This window comes from Lepisosteus oculatus, chromosome 22, assembly GCF_040954835.1.
Source record: "Lepisosteus oculatus isolate fLepOcu1 chromosome 22, fLepOcu1.hap2, whole genome shotgun sequence".
In the NCBI taxonomy this organism is placed as follows: domain Eukaryota; kingdom Metazoa; phylum Chordata; class Actinopteri; order Semionotiformes; family Lepisosteidae; genus Lepisosteus; species Lepisosteus oculatus.
In genome coordinates this window covers 4,399,662-4,419,858 of record NC_090717.1, presented here as the reverse complement: position 1 = coordinate 4,419,858, position 20,197 = coordinate 4,399,662, and the positions used below count along the sequence as shown (strand labels likewise).

At 38.2% G+C, this 20,197-nt stretch overlaps 2 protein-coding genes across 8 annotated transcripts in view; one reads left to right on the top strand and one right to left on the bottom strand.

Annotated features, from left to right (window-relative positions):
* Positions 1–4,171, bottom strand: part of taok3a (TAO kinase 3a) — a 43,833-nt gene extending 39,662 nt beyond the window's left edge. Inside the window, exons 1-2 of one of the 4 annotated variants that reach the window (XM_015366169.2) lie at positions 4,045–4,171; positions 3,708–3,896 (exon numbers count right to left, since the gene is read on the bottom strand). The gene's annotated coding sequence lies outside the window, so the exon portion shown is untranslated. Of the gene's footprint in view, positions 1–3,219; positions 3,307–3,400; positions 3,664–3,707; positions 3,897–4,044 lie in introns of those variants that run through there. The other 3 variants (XM_015366171.2, XM_006640178.3, XM_015366170.2) reach the window with 3 other exon arrangements.
* Positions 4,172–6,008: 1,837 nt separating this feature from the next.
* Positions 6,009–19,413, top strand: suds3 (SDS3 homolog, SIN3A corepressor complex component). Of its 4 annotated transcripts, none has more exons than XM_015366181.2 (13): positions 6,878–7,053; positions 7,714–7,814; positions 9,957–10,026; positions 10,499–10,554; positions 12,071–12,142; positions 12,438–12,457; positions 12,912–13,068; positions 13,501–13,596; positions 14,106–14,167; positions 14,602–14,623; positions 15,347–15,452; positions 17,747–17,831; positions 18,369–19,413. In XM_015366181.2, the coding sequence occupies exons 2-13, from the start codon at positions 7,778–7,780 to the stop codon at positions 18,465–18,467; spliced, it is 882 nt and encodes a 293-aa protein (XP_015221667.1). In that variant the 5' UTR covers positions 6,878–7,053; positions 7,714–7,777; the 3' UTR covers positions 18,468–19,413. The 4 variants fall into 4 exon arrangements, with proteins under 4 accessions (XP_006640240.1, XP_015221667.1, XP_015221666.1 ...); XM_015366180.2 differs by having other exon boundaries at positions 6,878–7,122; XM_006640177.3 differs by lacking the exons at positions 6,878–7,053; positions 7,714–7,814 and adding an exon at positions 6,009–6,238.
* The last annotated feature ends 784 nt before the right edge of the window (positions 19,414–20,197 follow it).

Genomic DNA, 20,197 nt, shown 5'->3' with positions numbered 1-20,197 from the left:
TTCCCAGCGCTGAGAATCCTTCTCCTGGAGATTTGAAACTTCATTCACACCAAGATTATACAAAGCCCTTTACAGAGCAGTTTCTGTGCAGTGATTAAGTCTGTTGCCAAGCTTTATAGCTCTGCTCTGTTCTATGGCCTGTCTGACTTGGCAGAAGCTGTTTTGCAGTGGCTGGAGACTGGGCTAGAACTAAAACGGTAACTAGCCAGGCACTGCTTCCTAACAAAAGAGTTGCTGCCGTTAGTCATTATTCAACTCACCTACTCGATCTGGTGTGCCAAATAAACTACATGAATTAACCAGTGGCCTCTTTCTGAGATTCTATTAAAGGTGCAATATCCCATGCTATAGGATTTATAAAATGTTTACTTATTCAAGGTTTTTCAACATTGGGGCACACGCTGAGAATCTTAGTTTAGGCTACACACAATACTTAAAAAGAGCTACCTTTAAGAAAAACGAACATCTCTGTTTCCGCGTATCGGCAATACATCCATTTTCTCTCACTGCTCTTACATTTCCTGTCCTGCAACACAGAACCCGGTAAAACTAATCTACATGTATTTGTTGCTTCTGAGCCTGGTAAAAGTAATCTATATGTATCCGTGGGTATCAGAGGAAAACTTAGCTCTACCTTAAAGGAAACCACGTGTAACAGAATTACAGACATTGGACATTTATGGTATTTGTTTTATCTATGTTTTTTTTACAAAAATTAAATCTCATACTGTATGCATGGGAGGAGGACAACAGAGTTGTGGGGAAATTTCAGGTACTTCAATTTCATACTGCTACTGTACGCAGGTGCTCCAGTCCACCCAGCTGTATTTCCAGGGCTAATCCCTGCAGTGGACTGGAGTGCTGTAAAAGGGGGACAGGGAGTCACGTGCTCTCTCGTCTGCTTAACGCCAAGGAAACCAGGATAAGCTGCAGCCCAATGATCCGCTGTGGCTCGGTTGTGGACAAGATCTACTGCATCTATGGCACATTCGTGGATACTGGACAGCCTAGTCTGATTCTACTGCACATCTGACAACACAACATTTTCACATAATCGCTTTTGGCGTTGCTTAGCAGAGAGCCCATGAACCGACTGCGAAAAGAGCTGAACTGCCTGTTCACCTAATCGCCCTTCAAAAACACAACAGAATCTAAGACCGATTAAAAATGAAGTCTAAATCATAAAACTAACTTTTAATTGTCATTCCGGGCTTTAAAACTGAAGCCTCTCTGTTTATTCAATCTGGGTTTAATCAATATGCACTCAATCTCCTATGTAGGAATCCATATTAAAAAAAAACTTCCAAGGAGAAAAAAAACTGTCACAGTAAGATCTCAAGGCTGTAACATTAGCACATTATAGTAAAAGTACTATTTTTACTTGAATAATTTAATAAGGTACATATCTAGGATAGTTAAATAACAGCATTATAAGTTACACAGAATGAGATTAAAAGTACAATAGGTTACCATTTAACTTCCAATTTATGACTGTTCAAGGAGCAATGTCCCTTAATAACCACACATTAGCCACAGATTCACTGACTGATAAAAGAAATTACTCTGCATTAGGAACATCACTGATGGAAAAAGACAACCCCTTTAGACAATGCATTTCGGATATGGGCCTCCGTAGAAAAAAGCAGGTTAAATCGTCATGTTATGCTTACAATTTACTTTGTACCGTATGTTTTGTTTAAATTCTGAACTAAGATACAAAATAATAACGGAATAATTTCCGTTTCCACGGGCAAATGAAATAGTAGCAATTTAACAATTGTAAGCCATTTCAAGTAAGTCCTTATAAAGACTGAGTGCTTAAATATTGCTGCTATGCTGTCATGAATACTGTACTCCTAAAGAGACCGTGCATCTGTGAAAACAGAATAGCTCGTTCCTGTGCAAAGCAGACATGTTTTGAAAATACCGTACTAGGTCATACAAACATTGCCAATATTCAACATGTTGTCTGGTAACATTGTTGCTCCATGGACAGACAAATTACCCAGCACGTTGCTGGAACATGAAAACAATTTATGGTATACAGTTTAAAGAACATTTCCCCCCCCTTAAGAACAGTCATTCTAAGAACCAAGAAGCCAAAGAGCTGAAAAAACAGTCTCTTCCCTATTTTCTTACGCGATATCACTTCCTTATGCCTCTACAATTCTTTAAAAACAGAGCTTTGAGGAGAGGTGTACTCACTGCTGAAAATGTCAACACATACCACCCTGAAGCACAACATTAAACGTGCTTTTCATTTTTTTCGTGCTAAACCTTCTTTTCATTACAGCAAATATAATTGCTGGTTTGAACGTTAAAGATAATTTATTTCGAGCTGTAGCAGGATCGATGTATCACTACAAGTCCTATTTTTTTATAAACGCGTCATTCACATTTAATTGTCTAGAGATAGTGCTGTTATGAATCCTATAGGGATACTGATGCTATATGAACCACTCTGTACCGGTACTCAAAACGAGTGTAACAAAAACCGACAATAAACAGCAACATCGTCTCAAACAACGCAAAATCGCGTTTAGGGCTTGAACTACTGCGAATCAAATAAAATGAAGCGAATGTGTAATGCGCGATGCCATCTCGTTTTTGATACGGCAAGAGGATAGATCTCCGTGAAGAAATAAATAAAAGTGCGAGGTAAGGTGATGAAGTCAGTCGCCATACGTTATCTAGAACAGCACTCGCTCGTAAATAGGCGTATGCTACCGAAATCGTTCAAATACAAAATTGTGGTTTTGCGTTTAATAAATCTTATTACATTCTGAATGTTTCAAGAGACCGTCGTCTGAAGAAGTTCATCTGTGTATTATTTTGGATACTAATATCACACCTTGTTAATAATAGCGTCTTGGTCGAAAAGGTACATTTTTGCTGGGTTAGTATTAAGACCTGGGTTGAACAGACACAGGATTTTTTTTAAATAAAAAAAAATGCTAATTAGGCCTAGTTATACTGTCGAACCTAGGACGGAAAAAACAAGTACTGTACCTCTATTTATTCCTCGCTATCATCTTTAGCCACTGCGTTTCTTACAACGAGTACACCACGTTCGTCAAATTAAAAATAATCATAATCATGCAGGTTGGGTAGTAAATTACAGAGAAGTAACACAGCCTGTGCTTCACCGTCAGGTTTATCGTTCTGAATAGTACTAAGCACGTACAAAGACACGAATTTCAAAATAAGTTACATAATTACCACGGCTCGACGTTACTTCACATCAAGTGCTGTACCCAGTCGAGAGATTAGCAGCTTTAAGAAATAAAACCCGTTCACTGCTAGTTTCTTTTCAGCGTGCACGATAATAAGGAAATATGCGAGACAGGGCAGTACGCACGTATCTGTATGATTACACCGAAACCGTAACTAAATTACTTACGTGGTATACATTTAGGATGCTTTTCCTAGACTTCCCCACTTGGCCTCTTAGCCTTTTGCCGGGAGGTTCAGAAAATTAACAGAACCTTATAATAAAAAGGATATTCACATCTAAGATCCGGGCAGGTGTAGCAGTTCCTGTACTCAACCCCCTGAGTTCAAGTTCAACTCGGCGTGTAGAAGTTACACCACGTCATTGCGTTCACCACTTGCTCTTTAAAAACTTGTATTAACTCCTTTCTGCAGAAGCGAACAAACAACAACAACAAAAAACAAAAACGCGCTGCCAAATAATTTCATCTACTGACCGTCGAGCGTTAGGTCTCCTCCAGAAAAAAAATCCAACTTTGATCAAAATCATGAAGTCCGCCTTCGGGGTTTTTTTTTTTGTCAACTGGGAGTTTCGATCTCTTTTTTTTAAAAATGCAGCTTGACTTCCTGAATGAAGACTCGTCTTCGCCAGGCCCGGCAACGTCGTGACAGCAGCAATATAGTCACTATCCACAAGCGGAAATAAGAGTTAAAACAAGATTTTTTTAAAAAAAGAAGAAAATCCTCGTTTCTCCGTCGCCTCGAAAACCCAAGTCACGCAAGTCTTTCGCAGCTGTGCTGTTAAAGTGCGGTAAAGAGAGCGGCGGTACTCACTTTTGGTGTTGTCAGTCTATTTCGTCTTGCAACATGATAAATACAGATTGGGATATTTCTTCTCTATTTTCTCTCGCCCTGGACTCTGAGGTGCGGTTCTGTGTTCAGGATGCACCAATCGAGCGCAGAGCGCATCAGCGGGCGGACAAGACCTTCGCACACGAAGGAGGAATATCGGTTATCGATGATTTCTCTTGCGCAATTCTTAACCCTCGGTGCTGGAGGGCAGAAGGTTTGACCCGAATAGGACTTGCTCGACTTGCTTCGGACCCAAACGTGTAGTCTCTTTCACCTTTGAGTAGAAGGCAATTTAAAACAACAACAACAACAACAACAACAACAACTCTTCGTACTAAGGTTTCTTATCGGCCCTTCAATACTTAGCCCAAAAATGGAAATGATGCAAAAAATAAAAATAAGGAATCGCATAATTGATTTTAAAAAAATGTACTAACAGGCAGGTGATGCGGTTGGACATATTTTGTTAATTAGAAACACCACTAAAGGGGCCTTTACAGCTAATATTTAAATTGAACATTGGACAGTTCTCAGTTCTAGGTATTCCCGTGGAACGTGTTACGGGAAATTGCATTTTGTTCATCTGAAGAAACACGCGTTCAAAGGCATTTTCATACTCAAGTCAACACGACATTTTTTGTACTCAAGTTACTTATCTATACAATTTGGCCTGCCTAACACAACCCTAAAATAGCAAACGAACAGCGTGTCAAAAAATACTTGTTTGAGGAAATAATAAGGAGATATGATGAAATAATATATATATATAATATTGCTCATAAAAGTTCTGATGTGAGATATCAAACAGCTGCTTTAGGGCTCGGTCACTCGAGAGCTGTCTATCCCAATGCGTGGAAGGGATCTGAATTTAGCATTTTGACAAGGGTTCTGCATTGGGTACAGTATGTTAAGGGTAATGGTAAGGCAATGAAAACATTAAGTGACTGCTGGGCAAAATCTAACCAGATGAGACCGAAATAAGACACGTTTCAGGTCAAAGGCACCAGCCTTATAGGAAAATGCACATTGACAGAATCAGTAAATGTTCGTTACAGATCGACAAGTGTAGATATTTACCTCCAGGGTGAACAGCTGAATTTAAATTATGAAAATCGATACTGTATACATTTCCTACTCTGATTTTACTAAACTTTTTTTACTAATGGTTTTCAGACGAGGTACAAATCACGGATTACGGCTCCATCTACTGTTGACAACGAGAAAGAAATGGTACTTGGAAACAGTTTGGGCATTGCTTTTAACATTGTTGCAACATTAATAAGCAATTATGCGATATGGGGAAAAATGCACACTATGCTTTATTAGCCACAAATATATTTCATAAACGGCCTAATAATTAAAAACAGCCATGCCATAACATGGATTTAAAAATAGGATTGTATAGATAGCAAATCTTAATTCGATACATTGCTAATAAAAAGGAGCGACTCATTCTAGTAATCATGAAAACATTTTCTTATTTCTACGTTTTGCAAAATTTGAAAATGTAGTTATTCGCTGCACTGCTCTGTAACGAATAATTAAAAACTACATTTCCCATAACCCACCGTGTTCGCGCCGTATATATAAGAAGGACAGACGCGAACGATTATTGTTTTTAAATGGCATGCAAAATATACAAAGTCGAATATTTTCAAAGACAAATAACCATTTCACGCTTCGTTGTAAGAAATAAAGTAAATACCAGTTAGAGAGAGCTGAATAATGATAATTTTCAACAGAGCGCTCATTAATGAAGCTGTCTTTTACATTGCCTGGCGGAAATGGAAAGTATGCCTCATAATAAATGTAACCTCATAAGATTTATTTCAATTTTAAAAAAATATATTCTCATATTTCATTCTAAAACTTAAGATATTTTCAGAAAAAATAGTCACCGATACACGAATGTATAATTTCATAGCAGGCATAACATGGGTCTTCTCGAAAATCGAGGGGTCTTAGCCATCTCGGGTGCTGTTGTGTTTTAGAGCTGCATATGTGTATCGATATAGAAACGTTAGTAAAGATTTTTTTAATTATATTTTCTTCTGAATACATAAAATGACTTCGGCGTTGTTATCGCCAGTTGTGGATTATTACAACGACGACGAAGAATTGGACAGCGTAGATGAGGACGACGATCGGAGTTACAGAGGGAGAGATTCAGAGGAAGGTACTGACACGAACGACTGCAAAATGTGGAGTTTTACTGTTCAGTCGGGTTGTTTTCCTTGTTTTCAGTGCAGTATCATACGAGGTTTGTAGTAGATTCTGCTTGCAGGACATTTGAATGGAATTGTATTAGGAGTGTCTGCTAAAGTAGTCGAAACCTAGTGATATACCGTACTTTTAATTTGTTGTCTCCGGAAGATCAAACCGGGAAGAACGGTCGCCTTGATGCATGTGTACCTCAAGCAGATGGGGAGGGACGTACGAAATAAACAAATGTAAAGCACGTTCAGTTCATGTGCATGTTTTGTCCGGAAATACATTTTCTTGACGTTTTGCACAAAGCACTGGACGTGCGAAACATGTACCTATATTGAGCAAACAGTATCAACACAATCTCATAGGGTAATCAGGGAAGATTAAGGCAAATAAAATATAAATCATGTTATGGGTATGGAATATTTTACTTAGGTGAAGTATCCAATGTAATTTGTTGTTTAGTGAATGGAAAGGAAACTCAGAACTTCACTGCCCACAATCAGTTGATTGACAGATGACAGAGATTGAAAATGAGGATGTAATTGGTTTTGCGGTAGCGGAAGCTTTTACCGGATTGGACGGAGGCAGTGTCATTTAAAGTGCACGAACAGTTGTGTTGAAGCAGGACACGAAAAGAGAAAGCTGTACTCGTTTCGCTTACGACCTTAACGTTTCTCTCGCCTTTGAAGCCATGGCAACGTATTAAAGGACTGCGATCAGTGGGCCTGTATTTCATTTAAATCTAAGTATAGATTATCGTACAGATGTATTGGATGTAATGTAAGAAACTGCAAAAGATACCTGCTGTACTTTTAGTTTTTATTCTACCAGACTGCATAAACCTGTCCTGTAAGCGTTCAGTTTACTACGGCTGGATTCAGTTTCTGAATTGCATGCGATATGGTAAAAATAGGGCGATATGGGTGTGATAGTATAGCGAATCATTTGCTACATAACTACGCATAGAAGGCAAGTCTGGTTTGAGTTTTATCTGGAGCAAAACTAGAGACTGAGTTACTATCGAGGCTATTGTAACGTCGGGGCCCGAAATGAGGGGACATTTTAACTCGGTTACCTTTGGGAAAGTCGAGGATCGTTAATTGTCTTAAATCGTTTCTGATTGCACCAACAACTATAGCTGTAGATCTAGAAATTTCGTGCTGTAGTTTAGATTGTGGAAATATTCTGGAGTAATGTTGCATAGTGGCCGCGAGTCGATACGATGTTTCCGAATCGAGTAACAGAGAGACTAAGGTGCCTTGTGATTCTGAGGTTTACGTTAAATGGTGTGTGAGGGGAATTCTGTATTTGTGAACTGTGAAACGGTAAATGTTAAAGTGCTGCAAACGGCGTCCTCCTTGCCGCTCTCCACGAAAATGTTATGTTAAAAACTACTTTGTGTGCAAAAAAAACTGTGACAAGCAACCCATATTTCTGCAGTCTCTTAAGTGACGTCACCTTGCTGTACAGAATGTCCACTGTGCTGTAAGAGGACAGCAGCTGAATGGCTGGTAACGCGCACGTGCTTATTGCAAACGAAGGTAAATGGCATTCTTAATGTGGTGTCAAGCTGGACAGAATGCTTGCTTTGTGAAATGTGGGCTTTGTTGTGTTGCTGCAGATATGTGCAGCATCTTGAAGTATGACTTGCATATACTACACACAGTATCTATTTTGTGAGATGCAATAGAAAGCACTCCGTATTGTCAGCAGTTATTTAGTTATTTGTGTTAAAAATTAAAAAGACAAATGCCAAATGACAAAGAAAGGCAATTTGAACCTTTTTAGTAACAGTGAAACAAACGTTTAAGTTGTATTACTATCACACCAATTACTTTAAATCTGTTCATGTTTAACAAAAAAAAGGGACATTTGTAGGATGCCTGTTGTAAGGCAGGCTCCAGTCTTTTGAAGGCCAATTTTGCTAAATCAGTTTTTCTTGATATTTCAGAAATTGTGCCCAAAGCATGGGAAATCTAAAGAAAAGGGTTTTTGCAGAAAGTTTTGAACGGTTTATGCAATTCTGACAAGGCCATGACTGTATTAAACTTAACTTCTTTATTGAAGTTGGTAAAAATTAAAATTCTGACTGAAGGACATTGTATCAAACCATTTTGCCCAGAGATATACTCCTGTTGTTAAATTTAATTTTAAAATATAAATGTTATTTTTCATACAACATTTATAAATTAAAGTACATGAATAATACTATATGTTAATGGTGGGCAGTGTCCACCAGTACAGGGTGTTTTAGAGGTCTGACATGTCAACCTTTGAGTCTTTTTAAACAGACAGATGACACTTCATAGGAGGTAGTATTTAACTCATCAATAACATGCTAATTGCAAAACAAGATTTTCCACATTGCCTTTTATTGAAGTGCATTTATTGATTTCATTAGAGACTAATTATTGATTTTGTAAAATGCAATTTCTTTAAAAAAGCTGGCATTTAGAAATGGAAAATCTTAAGTAAGCTAAATGCTGATTAACACAAGAGGTGATATGGATCAAACTGCTTATACTGAAGGGAATTCAAATCCTCTACACAAGGAATACTGTCATCTGTTTCGTAGGACAGCTGACAATTTGTAATGCTTCTCATGTTTTGCCTTCAGGACTCCTCTGTACAAAATTAATCTCCTTTACAAATGTCAACCATCAAAAGAAGCTTAGCATTCTGTTTATGCATGTCATTTTTTAGAAAATTAAAGTATGTTGGGCATTGATTAAATGTTTTTAGCATCTTTTTGATCCCTCCTGACTAGTCATGATGGACTCAATTGGCTTTCTTGCATAAGCACTCAATAAAGTCATTAGTGAGAGAGTGGACTGGGCAGAGGTGTTCATGTCATTTAACATGTCAAATATGAGAACCTAGTGAATCTCATGGAGATCAGTATTGCCCTGTTTACCGAGAGCACAATATCTTTCATGCCAAATCGTCTTGCATGGACTCACCAGCAGGGCAGCCAGGCTTTTTGTAGTGATGAATCAAAGTGTTATATGAACTATTCCTGATGGAGTCTGCAAGTGTGGTGCAGAGGAGTAGAACAAGATGCTAATTGTCGCATAATAACAGACCCATAGGTGTAGAGGCCCAGGAGTGATAGCCTGGCAAGGGTGTCTAGTTGCTACAATCCTCCACTTTTTTGATGGTGAGTTGACAGTATATTGCTGAAGTCCTGGGATGTTATTCGCTGCCCTTCTTGCAAGCTCATCCTGACCCGGCAGCATTCCAGGCTTTTTCACAGCCCACGTCTTCATGCACCCCGTGTAAGGAAGGCTTTCTTGTATGATGAGAATGTGACGGTTGTGCTGCTGATGGGCTGCCTGGCCAACATGAACCCCATTGAACTTTTGTGTGCAAAGCTGGACCAACATGTGGCATATAGGAATCAGAGACCAGTGAACAAGAGCCATGCTTGTCTAGGTTTTATTAGTAGAATTGGACAGAGTCGTACAAGACTGTACGTGCAACATGGTGCAGAGTCACAGATGTACAACTACCAATGCTTTTCCATGGTGGCTACATAGGGTAGTAGCCTTTGACCTTCACTGCTGACCAGGCCTGATGATGACAAATATTAATCAGCATCATGAATTCACCTATGTTGTGTCAGTTCAAGAAAACAAAATAAACCTGAGACTGAATGTTTGTTTTTTTTTGTTCATTTTTTTCAGACACAGAAGATGCCAGTGAAACAGATCTGGCGAAGCAGGATGATGATGACTACGTAGAAATTAAAGAACAGTGAGTGTTACAGCAGAACATTTTTCAGAACATCTGGAGCTCCTGGGCTTTATGTTATGGATTGGAAGACAACACATTTATTTTAAGATGACGAATGTCTTTAGACAAGACAATAACAGAAACTGTAGATTCTTAGAGGTCAGGCTTTACATAGGCAAACAGAAATTATTACTGCCCTCCAGTGTCAGTCATTAGTTATACCATGTAACCACTTTTTCTTTGTTTTTGGTATTATGTAAAATAGTATAATCTTTCTTAAACTTGGGTTCTTCAAGATCAGTCTCGTTTATATTTCAGTGAAATAAAATAACAGTTTTTTAAGGTGTTGCGGCCTTGTATTACTTTGCATTCACAGCACAGTTTGCTGTAATGATAGAATTAAAATAACAGTGTTTCTTTTCAAGAATCCGCATCTTTTATCACTTTCAGGAGACTTTCTCCCTCTCGCCTTACTTGCATTTCTGTCTTATAGAATGTACCAGGACAAATTGGCCTCCTTAAAACGACAGCTGCAACAACTACAAGAAGGTAGGAGATCTTTCCCTTTCACAGAATTGGGCAGTCTTCCTCTATTCATTTTCCTCACTATAAGGAAATGTCTCCGTGGCAGATGAAAATGGATGAGAATAATCTGAGGTGGCAGTATTGCATCTGTTTTTTATTTCTGTTCGATGCTTTCAGATTTATTGCAAATTCAAAACAAAGTATTTGAGTGAAGCAGCATTTTCTTCTGTGTCTCTATAAAACAAAATCCGAAAACAGGACACGAGATTGCTCAGATTTGGCTGTGTTTTGGGAAGGGTATCTTCAACTCAGCTATTTTGAGGGGAAAATGTCCCCTTGTTCTGCTGTTTTTTTTTTTGCTTAAATACAGCTGCTCACTACATTTACCTGTGTGGGAACAAGTAATAGGTTTATTCCATGCTGAAAAGAGTAGAATGGAAACAAAATGTTTCTTCTTGTCAATAAAACGTTGTGTTTCCATTCTTCTAAAAATAAACCTATTACCTGTTACTTTGAAACCTACAAATGCTGATGCAGCTACCCACCTGAACAACTGTACATTTACCTTTGTAGCAGAGGTAGATTCTGCTGGTTAGTTCTACTGCTGCTAGCAAGATGGCTGCCTCTGCATTTTGTTTCTGGTGTCAGGGGTCTTTTCTTGATGTCTTGTGTATGGAGGTGTTCTTTTCCTTGGGTTCACTGGGCTAAGGAAGGGTTTGGCCGAGGAAGGGGGTACAGCAGCAAACCCCATGAATGCCTCGTTGACCCCACGCCTTAATCCTGCTGTGTGAGAATTACTGGGGTCTTCTGGAGTTGGGCTGGGAGAGAGTGGCCATCAGGAAAGAGATGAGACTGAGAGATAGGAGAGCATATGTGTTATTACATGTGGATTATGTTTATTATCTTCTTATTTATTGTTGTCGTCTTCTTATTTATTATTGTCATCCTGTAAAGCGCTTTGAGAAGCCACCTTTAAAGGCACTATATAAAATAAAGTTTATTATTATTATTATTATTATTATTATTTTGCTCTTCCCAAAAAATATGGAAACAGGCTGCCTGTAGGCAACAATCGGCATAGCATATCTAACACCCTGAGAGAAAGCCATCAGTAAGAAACAAGTGTCAAGTAGGAATTGATTGTAACCATCTGTGGACTGCAAAACAGTCTTTCAGTTGTCGGCAAAGACAAGAAATCACTTTTGTGGAAGAAACTAACATTCTTTTTTATATTAAAAAGGTGGGTAAATAGTGTTTTTCATGTAGTTGAATAATTGACATATTGTTTATATTTTGCTTTACCTGAAAGTGGTTTGATGGTGGAAAAACATTTTTTTTTCCTGTTCTCATCTGGGTCTCCAGTGAAAATGTTTGAGGAACCCAGCTAAGTAACAGACTGGAAAGGACTGTGTCACACAGTGCCTGAACCGATGCTTTTTAAGTGACTGATAATTTCTTCTTTACTACTTGAACCCTTTGGGTAATTTGCTGTTAAATCACCTTGGAATTCTTAAGAAAAGCATATGTGTTATACACACAGGTACTCTGCAAGAATATCAGAAAAGAATGAAAAAACTTGACCAGCAATATAAAGAGAGACTCCGAAATGCAGGTGATGTATTCTCCATGATTTGTAAACCATATTGAATGCCTATAATCAGATGGTTGTAATCCTGATTATCAGAATAAAACTAGATCCTTTAAAATATGTCACATCTATACATTTCATCCATCTTTCATAAATAATTTTTGATGATCATAACCTGTTGTAATACAGTGTTTAGTTATGTTATAGCATAACATTGAGGATAACTTTTGAAATACTGTGCTTGTATTCTGTATGATTTCATTATTTTGGCAGTGGTTATGTGAAACAGATTTCTTACAGCGCTCTGTTTTCCTTTCAGATCTTTTCCTGCAGCTTGAGGTAATTTTAATGTTATATCCATTTGTTTCCCAAAATGATCAGTGTTCGTGTTCATTGCTGTCAAAGTGAGGACAAGATTACACTGATGTAATCTTGATGAGAACATTACTCGCACATTGTGGGGACAAAACCATTAATGGTGACAATTATGTTTTTTTTTTGTAACAGATCATCCTTACCCTTTTTGCTTACTGTGTTTTCCTTCTATTTTTCTTCATATTTTTATGTTATTGTCTTTGGCTGACGTGCAGTGCTTTTTCTGTCACCAGAGCTGTCCTGTGTAATACTTGGACCTTTATAGATCAGTTTTATTTTAAAATTCCGCACCTCTGCAGACAGGTGACGAAATACGCTTTGGACCACATGGATGTCTGTGTGCCCTTGTCATGTTTTTTTGGGGGGGGCTGGCAGATAATTTAAAGATTCCGTGTTTTGGGTTTTCTTTTTGTTACAGACGGAGCAGGTAGAAAGGAACTACATCAAAGAAAAGAAAGCCGCAGTGAAGGAATTTGATGATAAGAAGGTCGAGCTGAAGGAAAACCTAATAGCAGAGCTGGAGGAGAAGAAAAAGATGATAGAGAATGAGAAATTAACAATGGAACTGACAGGCGGTGTGTAGAAAAAATTAATCAGATAGCAAATCGCACTTATAAAAGGATGAAAAGACGTCTCAAATAGCTGTACAAGAACTTTTTGGCTGACAACTAAGGTGTAATTTATTTTTCTTCTGGAACATTTCCTTCGAAACCAATAAAAAAAAATCCTGATTTCAAAGTTTAGTTTAACATGACCCCTTTTAAATTAAGCACGGACTGTAATGTATCTCATTTTCTAAAATACATATTGAAGAAGTCTTGCAAAGGGGATTTTTGCCTACATCGAGGCTTAGCTTAAGCATTTCTAAAACAAAAAGGGCTTTAATCCTTGTCATTCTTGCTTGAAAGGAATTTTGTATCATTTTGATGAATGACTGAATCTTGAAAGGTTGTGCATTATTATAGTCATTGGTTTGCGAACTGAGCCGCTTGTTTTTCTTCATGTAGATTCCATGGAAGTCAAACCTATTATGACACGGAAACTGAGAAGGCGACCCAACGATCCTGTCCCCATACCAGATAAAAGGCGGAAACCTGCTCCCGATATCCTTGTCAATCCATCCATCCGTTTTCTAAGCACTTCTTCCTGGTCAGGGTCATGGGGGTCTGGAGCTTCTCTCCACCAGCAGCAGGCACAAAGGAGGGTATACCCTGGACTGGATGCCAGGCCATCACAGGGCAAACACACATACAGACATGTGCACACCTCCGCCAGGGCTAGTTTTTCCAGAAGCCAGTTAACCTACCAGTATGCTTTTGGACTGCGGTAGGAAACCCCTGTTCACGTGGGGAGACCATACAAACTCCATGCAGATAGAAGCCCCGGTCCAGAATTAAACCCAGGGCCCCAGAGTTCTGAGGCAGCAATGGTAACCACTGCAGCACCACAATCCCCGTCTATGTGATGTTAAATAACCCTCTGTCTGTTCAGTCATAGCAAACGAAACAAGCACAATTATTCAGCTGTGGTGTTTTGGCCAGCACTTTTGTGGAACTGTTTTCCCAGTGGAGGATACTACAATACTACAGACGTTTTCTTTAACTCCTGTTACCCCAGCTAAACTATTTACTTACAGATGATCAGATAATGGAAGACTTACGGACACTGAACAAGGTCAGTATAGTTATCTTATTCATTTCCCGATAAGGACATTTTGGTCTGTATAGATAATATGCATTGGTTTTGCATTTGCATACATATATTATGTAAATTAAATACAGCAAAACCATACGATGTATTTCTCATGATATAAAGTTTAACACTCCAAATCCAAATAGAAGCCAGGGAGAAAACATGGTTAACATTTCCTTCTGTGTATAAGTCTTGCATCACTTTCCTGCTCATGATGATGGCAATATGCTGAAATTACTTTGTATTTTAGTTATATCCATTAATAGAATCATTACTACTTACTGAATTTTTCAGAAACTTTATAGTTTATATAGTTCTATCTAAAATGACTAGTAAGTGGGTTATTTCTTCATTATGAGGTGAATATGAATAAAAAAAGCATTCTATGCAATGTTTCTTTTTCTTTTTTTCCACAGCTTAAGTCACCCAAACGTCCAGGTAGGAAAGGTTTTTGCTCTTGAATGGGTCTTATGAAATCTAATAAATCATGTGCTGAAATTCAGGGGGTTTTCACAGACCTTGAATACCTATTTCTAGGGGGTGGTTTATTCACACAAGAGTTTTCAGTGTCAATACCAGTTCACTGGCTTGTTAATATCAACAAATGCTCTTGTTTTGAAGAATTGCAGAATTATAAAAAAAAACTTTAAAAAAAAACATTCTCAAGTTCCTTTGGTTTTAAGGTCCAGAAGGCCTCCCGATTACAGTATTTAATTATCCCATTTTCCTCTGGTTATAGACCTTGCCTGCTTTTAAATAAGCAAAGCAAAAATACAAAGACGTGTTTTATTTTACTTCTGATGTCAATCAAAGGTTTAGAACGAATGGCTTCAGGCAAGTAGAGCTTCAGAGTGGTATTAAATAGATATAAAATAGGTTTTACTGTTTGTAATGTGAAATTGAAAAGTTCTTTCTGGAATCCAGTATTAGCTTCCTTGTTTATTAAACGTTAATGAACCAGTATAAAATCCCAGTGGTGATTGGAAAATGCAGTACTCTGCACTAGCATGCTTATATTTGTTAGGCTGAAGTGATGTGAACATTTCTTAGTTAGGGACAATTTTATATATCTGCTTAGCAGATTTACTTTTCTGGAACAATTTACATTTACATTTTAAGGTTAAGGCTTAATCCTTTAATTCTTTTTTGCTTCTTGTTTAGCTTCACCATCCTCTCCTGAACACTTACCAACCACGCCTACAGAGTCCCCCGTCCAGCGCTATGATGCCCGGATAGAAGAAGGAAAGCTATACTACGATAAAAGATGGCAAGTTTTCCTTTAAAAATTCGTATGGTGAAATCCAAAAACTGCTGTTACTGCTGGAACTGCTAGGGGGCGATATTGCCTAGTTAACTTTCGAGATGTTTTGCTTAATTTTTAAAAAGGGACGAGATCAGTAAGCTTGTGCTACATCGTGTTTGTATTGAAAGAATAAAACGCTTATTTATTATCAGATTGCTTACTAAAACGTTATTTTGCCTTCCCTCCAAAATAAGCAGTAATTTGACGAATGTTTAGCATGTTGCTATGCTGAAGATAAAAATTAAAATCTTACAAGTCAGTTGGAGCTTTCAAATCCTTTAAAACCTTTTAAAAGTCCAGCTTTTATTTTTGTTCAATTTGTTGTGTATTGTGAAATGTGTGTTCTTGTATTCGTTTTTTTTTTTTGGTTTTTGCTTCATTTTAATATAAAGGGCCTTCAGATAATGACAGGAAGGGATACATGTAACATTAAAATTGGTGCTTTATGGCATTCTAACAGGAGGTGGTGCTGTGATACATCTTTTTGTAGTATGTCTGCAGAAGACTCAAAAGCCACTCCTTTTTGAATGAAGACTGGAAGATACAGAATTCAGAGCATCTCCCAGTTGTATAACAATTGTTAAAGTCTACTGCTCCAGCTTTTCAGGGCATGTAATCAGGCTTGGTGATAGTGGTTGCATCACTTTCCATTTTGGACAGAAAAAAACCTCAGTTACAGCTGAAACTAAGAACTAAAAGAATATCCTCTCTAGTATGCCAAAAGATCTTATTTAATGCGTTTAATGTATCTTGCATTCATGAAAATGTGGTGTGATGGTGAAGCATAGGGCTTATAGAAGTACAAAAGCTGAAATAAAGTAAAAGAAAACCCCTGAGATAAACTCTTAACATCAGTGTGACACCTGCTCCTGCATGTTTGGGTGCCTTTTAAAGCTCATTGGCATTGGAAATGAAATAATGTCAATTGTTAAGCCATTTCTGTTTTTTTTCCAACTGCTTTTGAGTAGCACACTCTTGTTTCACAAAACGTCGGTCTATGAGAGGCTGTGGGTGGGACACTTCTAGAGTTGCCCCTGGCATGGTGAAGTGTGTGCTGCCCCAAAGGAAGAATTGCTCCCAGCCTTGCCATACGCAGTCAACCTCCAGCCTTCTCTGCTGGATATTAAAAATATTCAGCCCAGGTTCCCTTAACTTTGCTGGGACTAACTTGCAACCCTCAAAAGATGAAGATTAATAATAAGTATCAACCCGACAGAGATAATTTACTGTCTGAGCAATGATAATTTACATTATTTATGAGCATGATTGCTCAGAAAGACAGAAACGGCATTATAATTAATGCTAGTTACTCTTGTTGATCTCATTGATCTTTTTCCTTTGCTCAGTTGCTGAGACCTCTCTGCGGGCTGTGGGGTGGTTAGCGCTGTTGACTCACAGCTCCAGGGTCCCGTGTTGCTCTGGCCTTGAGACGTGGACAGTATGTTTGACCTATTGGTTAGGTTAACCTTACTTATTTAGGAGTGCTGTAGAAGCAGGGGGCAGCACTGGAGCCTGGGGTTCAATTCATGTGTATATGTAGGGTTCCTCCAGGTGCTCCTGTTTCCTCCCACAGTCCAAAAACAAACTGGTGGGTTAGCTGACTTTTGGAAAAATTGACCCTGGTCCTGTCTGTGTTTTTTTCTGTGTGTGTCCAGCGATAGACTGGCGTCCCATCCAGGGTATACCCTGCCTTGTGCCCGTTGGTTGCTGGGATAGGCTCCAGCTTCCCCACAAGTCTGAATTGGAAGAAGCAGTGAGAAGATGTGATTAGAACTGAGATGCATTGTGCTTCAGGGCCGTTTGAAAGAATTCTCTCTGGTTATTAATGACAGTTGCGCACAGCCAATACAAGATTAGTCACTGCCTAGGGATTTGTTTACATTTGATAGAATATGATCAATATTGTTCACCAGCAAACTTTGAAAGTTAAATATTGAGTAAAAACACAATAACACCTTGGCACTACTGGGAAAAAAACATACTATATATATACATTTGTATATAGTGATGAATAAATGCATTTTTGTGGATGTTGGTTTCATAACAATTTACTTTTGTAGTCCTGTTTAGAGGTGAGTATATCGGGCATGCTCAGTCGATTTTCCTTTTTAATCTGGGACTGCTTCTTTCAGGGCCTGATGGTTTTTGTACCATGTGCAACATAGAAAGTGGAAAAATTGCATTTGTCTTGTGGATTATGAAGCTTGTATTTCAATGCAAAGCAGACTAAAAACCGAGATATGTTGTTTTTCACACAGGTACCATAAAAGTCAAGCTATCTATCTGGAGTCTAAGGAGAATACAAGGATCAGCTGTGTGATTAGCTCAGTGGGAACAAATGAGGTTAGTTTTTTTGTTTGTCCCAACTGCCTCAAGTTAATTAGTGAAAATGTAACATTAAAGGATTCTTCTGCACTCCTAGGAAGTCAAAGGGAGCATAAGGTCCCTGAGTATTTCTTTGACTCCATTATGTTTTTATTATTAAGTTTCAGTTATGGTCTCCATGCTTTCAGATTTTTGTTTTTAGTAATGCTTATCTGGATTTTTCACAGTAGGAAACAGGTCTCATGGTGTGTAGACAGCTGCATCCTTAATAAACTGTTTTTAAATGCTAAGCTTTGTAAATAATGAAATTGTGCTCCTGTGTGTGAATTCTTTGTCTCTATGTCTTTTTGAAATTGTTGTTAGAGGTTATCGGTTTATCGATAACACGATGGGCGAAGGATCAGCTTCCCTCACTTGCAAAATGCGAATCTTTTTGAGGAGTCGAGTAAATGAGGCATAAAGCCATTATAATACCAGCAAGTTCTAGATGTCATTTTTTATTAAAATATAAGCATCCGTAATAATCCCAGGACATTGTGTTTATTTTACTGGCAGATTTGGGTGAGAAAGACCAGCGACAGCACCAAGATGAGGATTTATTTAGGACAGCTACAGAGAGGGGTGTTTGTGATCCGTCGACGCTCGGCTGCATAGACCCTCATCTTCGGGCCCCCATATTCTCGGCCTTCAGTGCCCCCACAGGACAGCTCTTTTAATCTTGCATTATCCAAATCATTGCCTCACTGCCTCAGGAGTTCTCCTTGGACCGAAAAACTGCTGTCAGAACATGTCAAGGAGAAAAGGAGCAAAAATGTACGCAACGCCGCGGCTGTTTTTTCTTCCTTGTCAAGTTTTGTGGATGCAGGTGATAGATGTAGAGACCTTTCTTTCTGCTTTGATTGCTATGTTTTGAGTTTCTTGGCACAGTGTCTGGTGTGTAGGTCTTCAGGAGCCACAGTTCAGCTGAGGGTTTCGGTCATTTTAAGTCACGGGTAAAAACCCATAAATAAGGGATAATTATTTAGCCTTATCTAAACTTATTTTGCCTGTTTCCTGTGGTCTTAAGGCTGCTGCCATTTAGGAAGACCTGTATGACCTGCTAGATTGCACAAAACAAATTGCTTCATTAACGTCAGGTGTCCTCCATGGGCCATATTCTGAGAGCAGGGTGTAACTCAATACTACATTTTAGTTACGAGTGTTATATGACTGCTGACATGTTATGTTTGTCAGGAATCTTCCTGCTATGTTCTTTGAATGGACAGTACGTGAACAGAGCCTTTACCGAAGGGGAGAAAAATTAGCTTCTCTCAGCTCTATGCTTTTTTTGTATTTTTACCTTTTTTTGTATTGGTTTACTATTGTGATCACTAATTCTACTTCTCTTCAGATGTGAAAAGCATAAAAACCTGGTATTGGACTTCTTAAAGTTTAAATATTCAACATAATGTTATAAATTACTGTGGAATTCAAGAGCAAAAAGTGATTGAGAAACGGAACAGCTCTTAAACGGTGCACATGAATCGAGATAACTCCTAAATGGCTGTGATTTGTACATTTAATGCTTTGTCTCATCTCTATAAATATTTTTCATCCTTTTCATAGTTACATTGTCATGCTTTACTTCAAGGAATTTAAAGTTCTTTGGTTTCCTTGTAGCATAGTGAAAAATGCAATTGCTTTACTGTATGTACCTAAAATACTTTTTACTGGGACGTTGCCCGTTTTCCTTGGAGACAAATCCATTTAGTGTCAATCCTTTTAATGTCAAACTCTGATTATTTGCCCTAAATTGAAATTAAACCTCTGATATCACTGCAGTTGTTAAACATTTTAAATGTTAGTCGAATTTGTCTGCCATGTCACTAATTTCCATCCCACTTAATATTGCTGCAGTAATTTTTATTGTATATTGATTGCATATCTGTACCCTTTGGTTAATATATATTAAAATGAAAGTCTCAAATCTAAACATCGTAACCATTCATAATGTTTCCGTAATGTCTTTAGCTGAAATAAATAAAAAAGTTTGTTCTTAAAGGAAAACTGCAGTCCCAATTTCTAAGACCAGTTATTAAATCTGAGTAACAAAATAGATCAATTGACGGTATCACAAAATTTCACAAATTACAAATTAAGCACAAAATTGTGACCTTTCTGAAAGGACTAGATAGTCACCGTGTTGTCACAAACTGCAGGTCTTACCGCGGGCGAGAGTGAGAGTTTGCACAAATTGCCCTTTCTGCTCGGAAGTCACTGTAATGACTAATGTAAGGCGACGTACAAGCGAATTTGTACAAGTTGTGCAGCAGAAATTTCGGTAATTACAACTGTTGAGCATTTTCACGTCTCGGCTCATGACTACAAACCCCTTGACTGCACAC

Coding starts and splice junctions, on each gene's coding strand:
- suds3 (XM_006640177.3), top strand. CDS start 6,127: ATGACTTCGGCGTTGTTATCGCCAGTTGTGGATTATTACAACGACGAC. Junction 10,555..12,070: donor GCTGCAACAACTACAAGAAG/GTAGGAGATCTT, acceptor TTATACACACAG/GTACTCTGCAAGAATATCAG. Junction 13,597..14,105: donor AAGGCGGAAACCTGCTCCCG/ATATCCTTGTCA, acceptor AACTCCTGTTAC/CCCAGCTAAACTATTTACTT.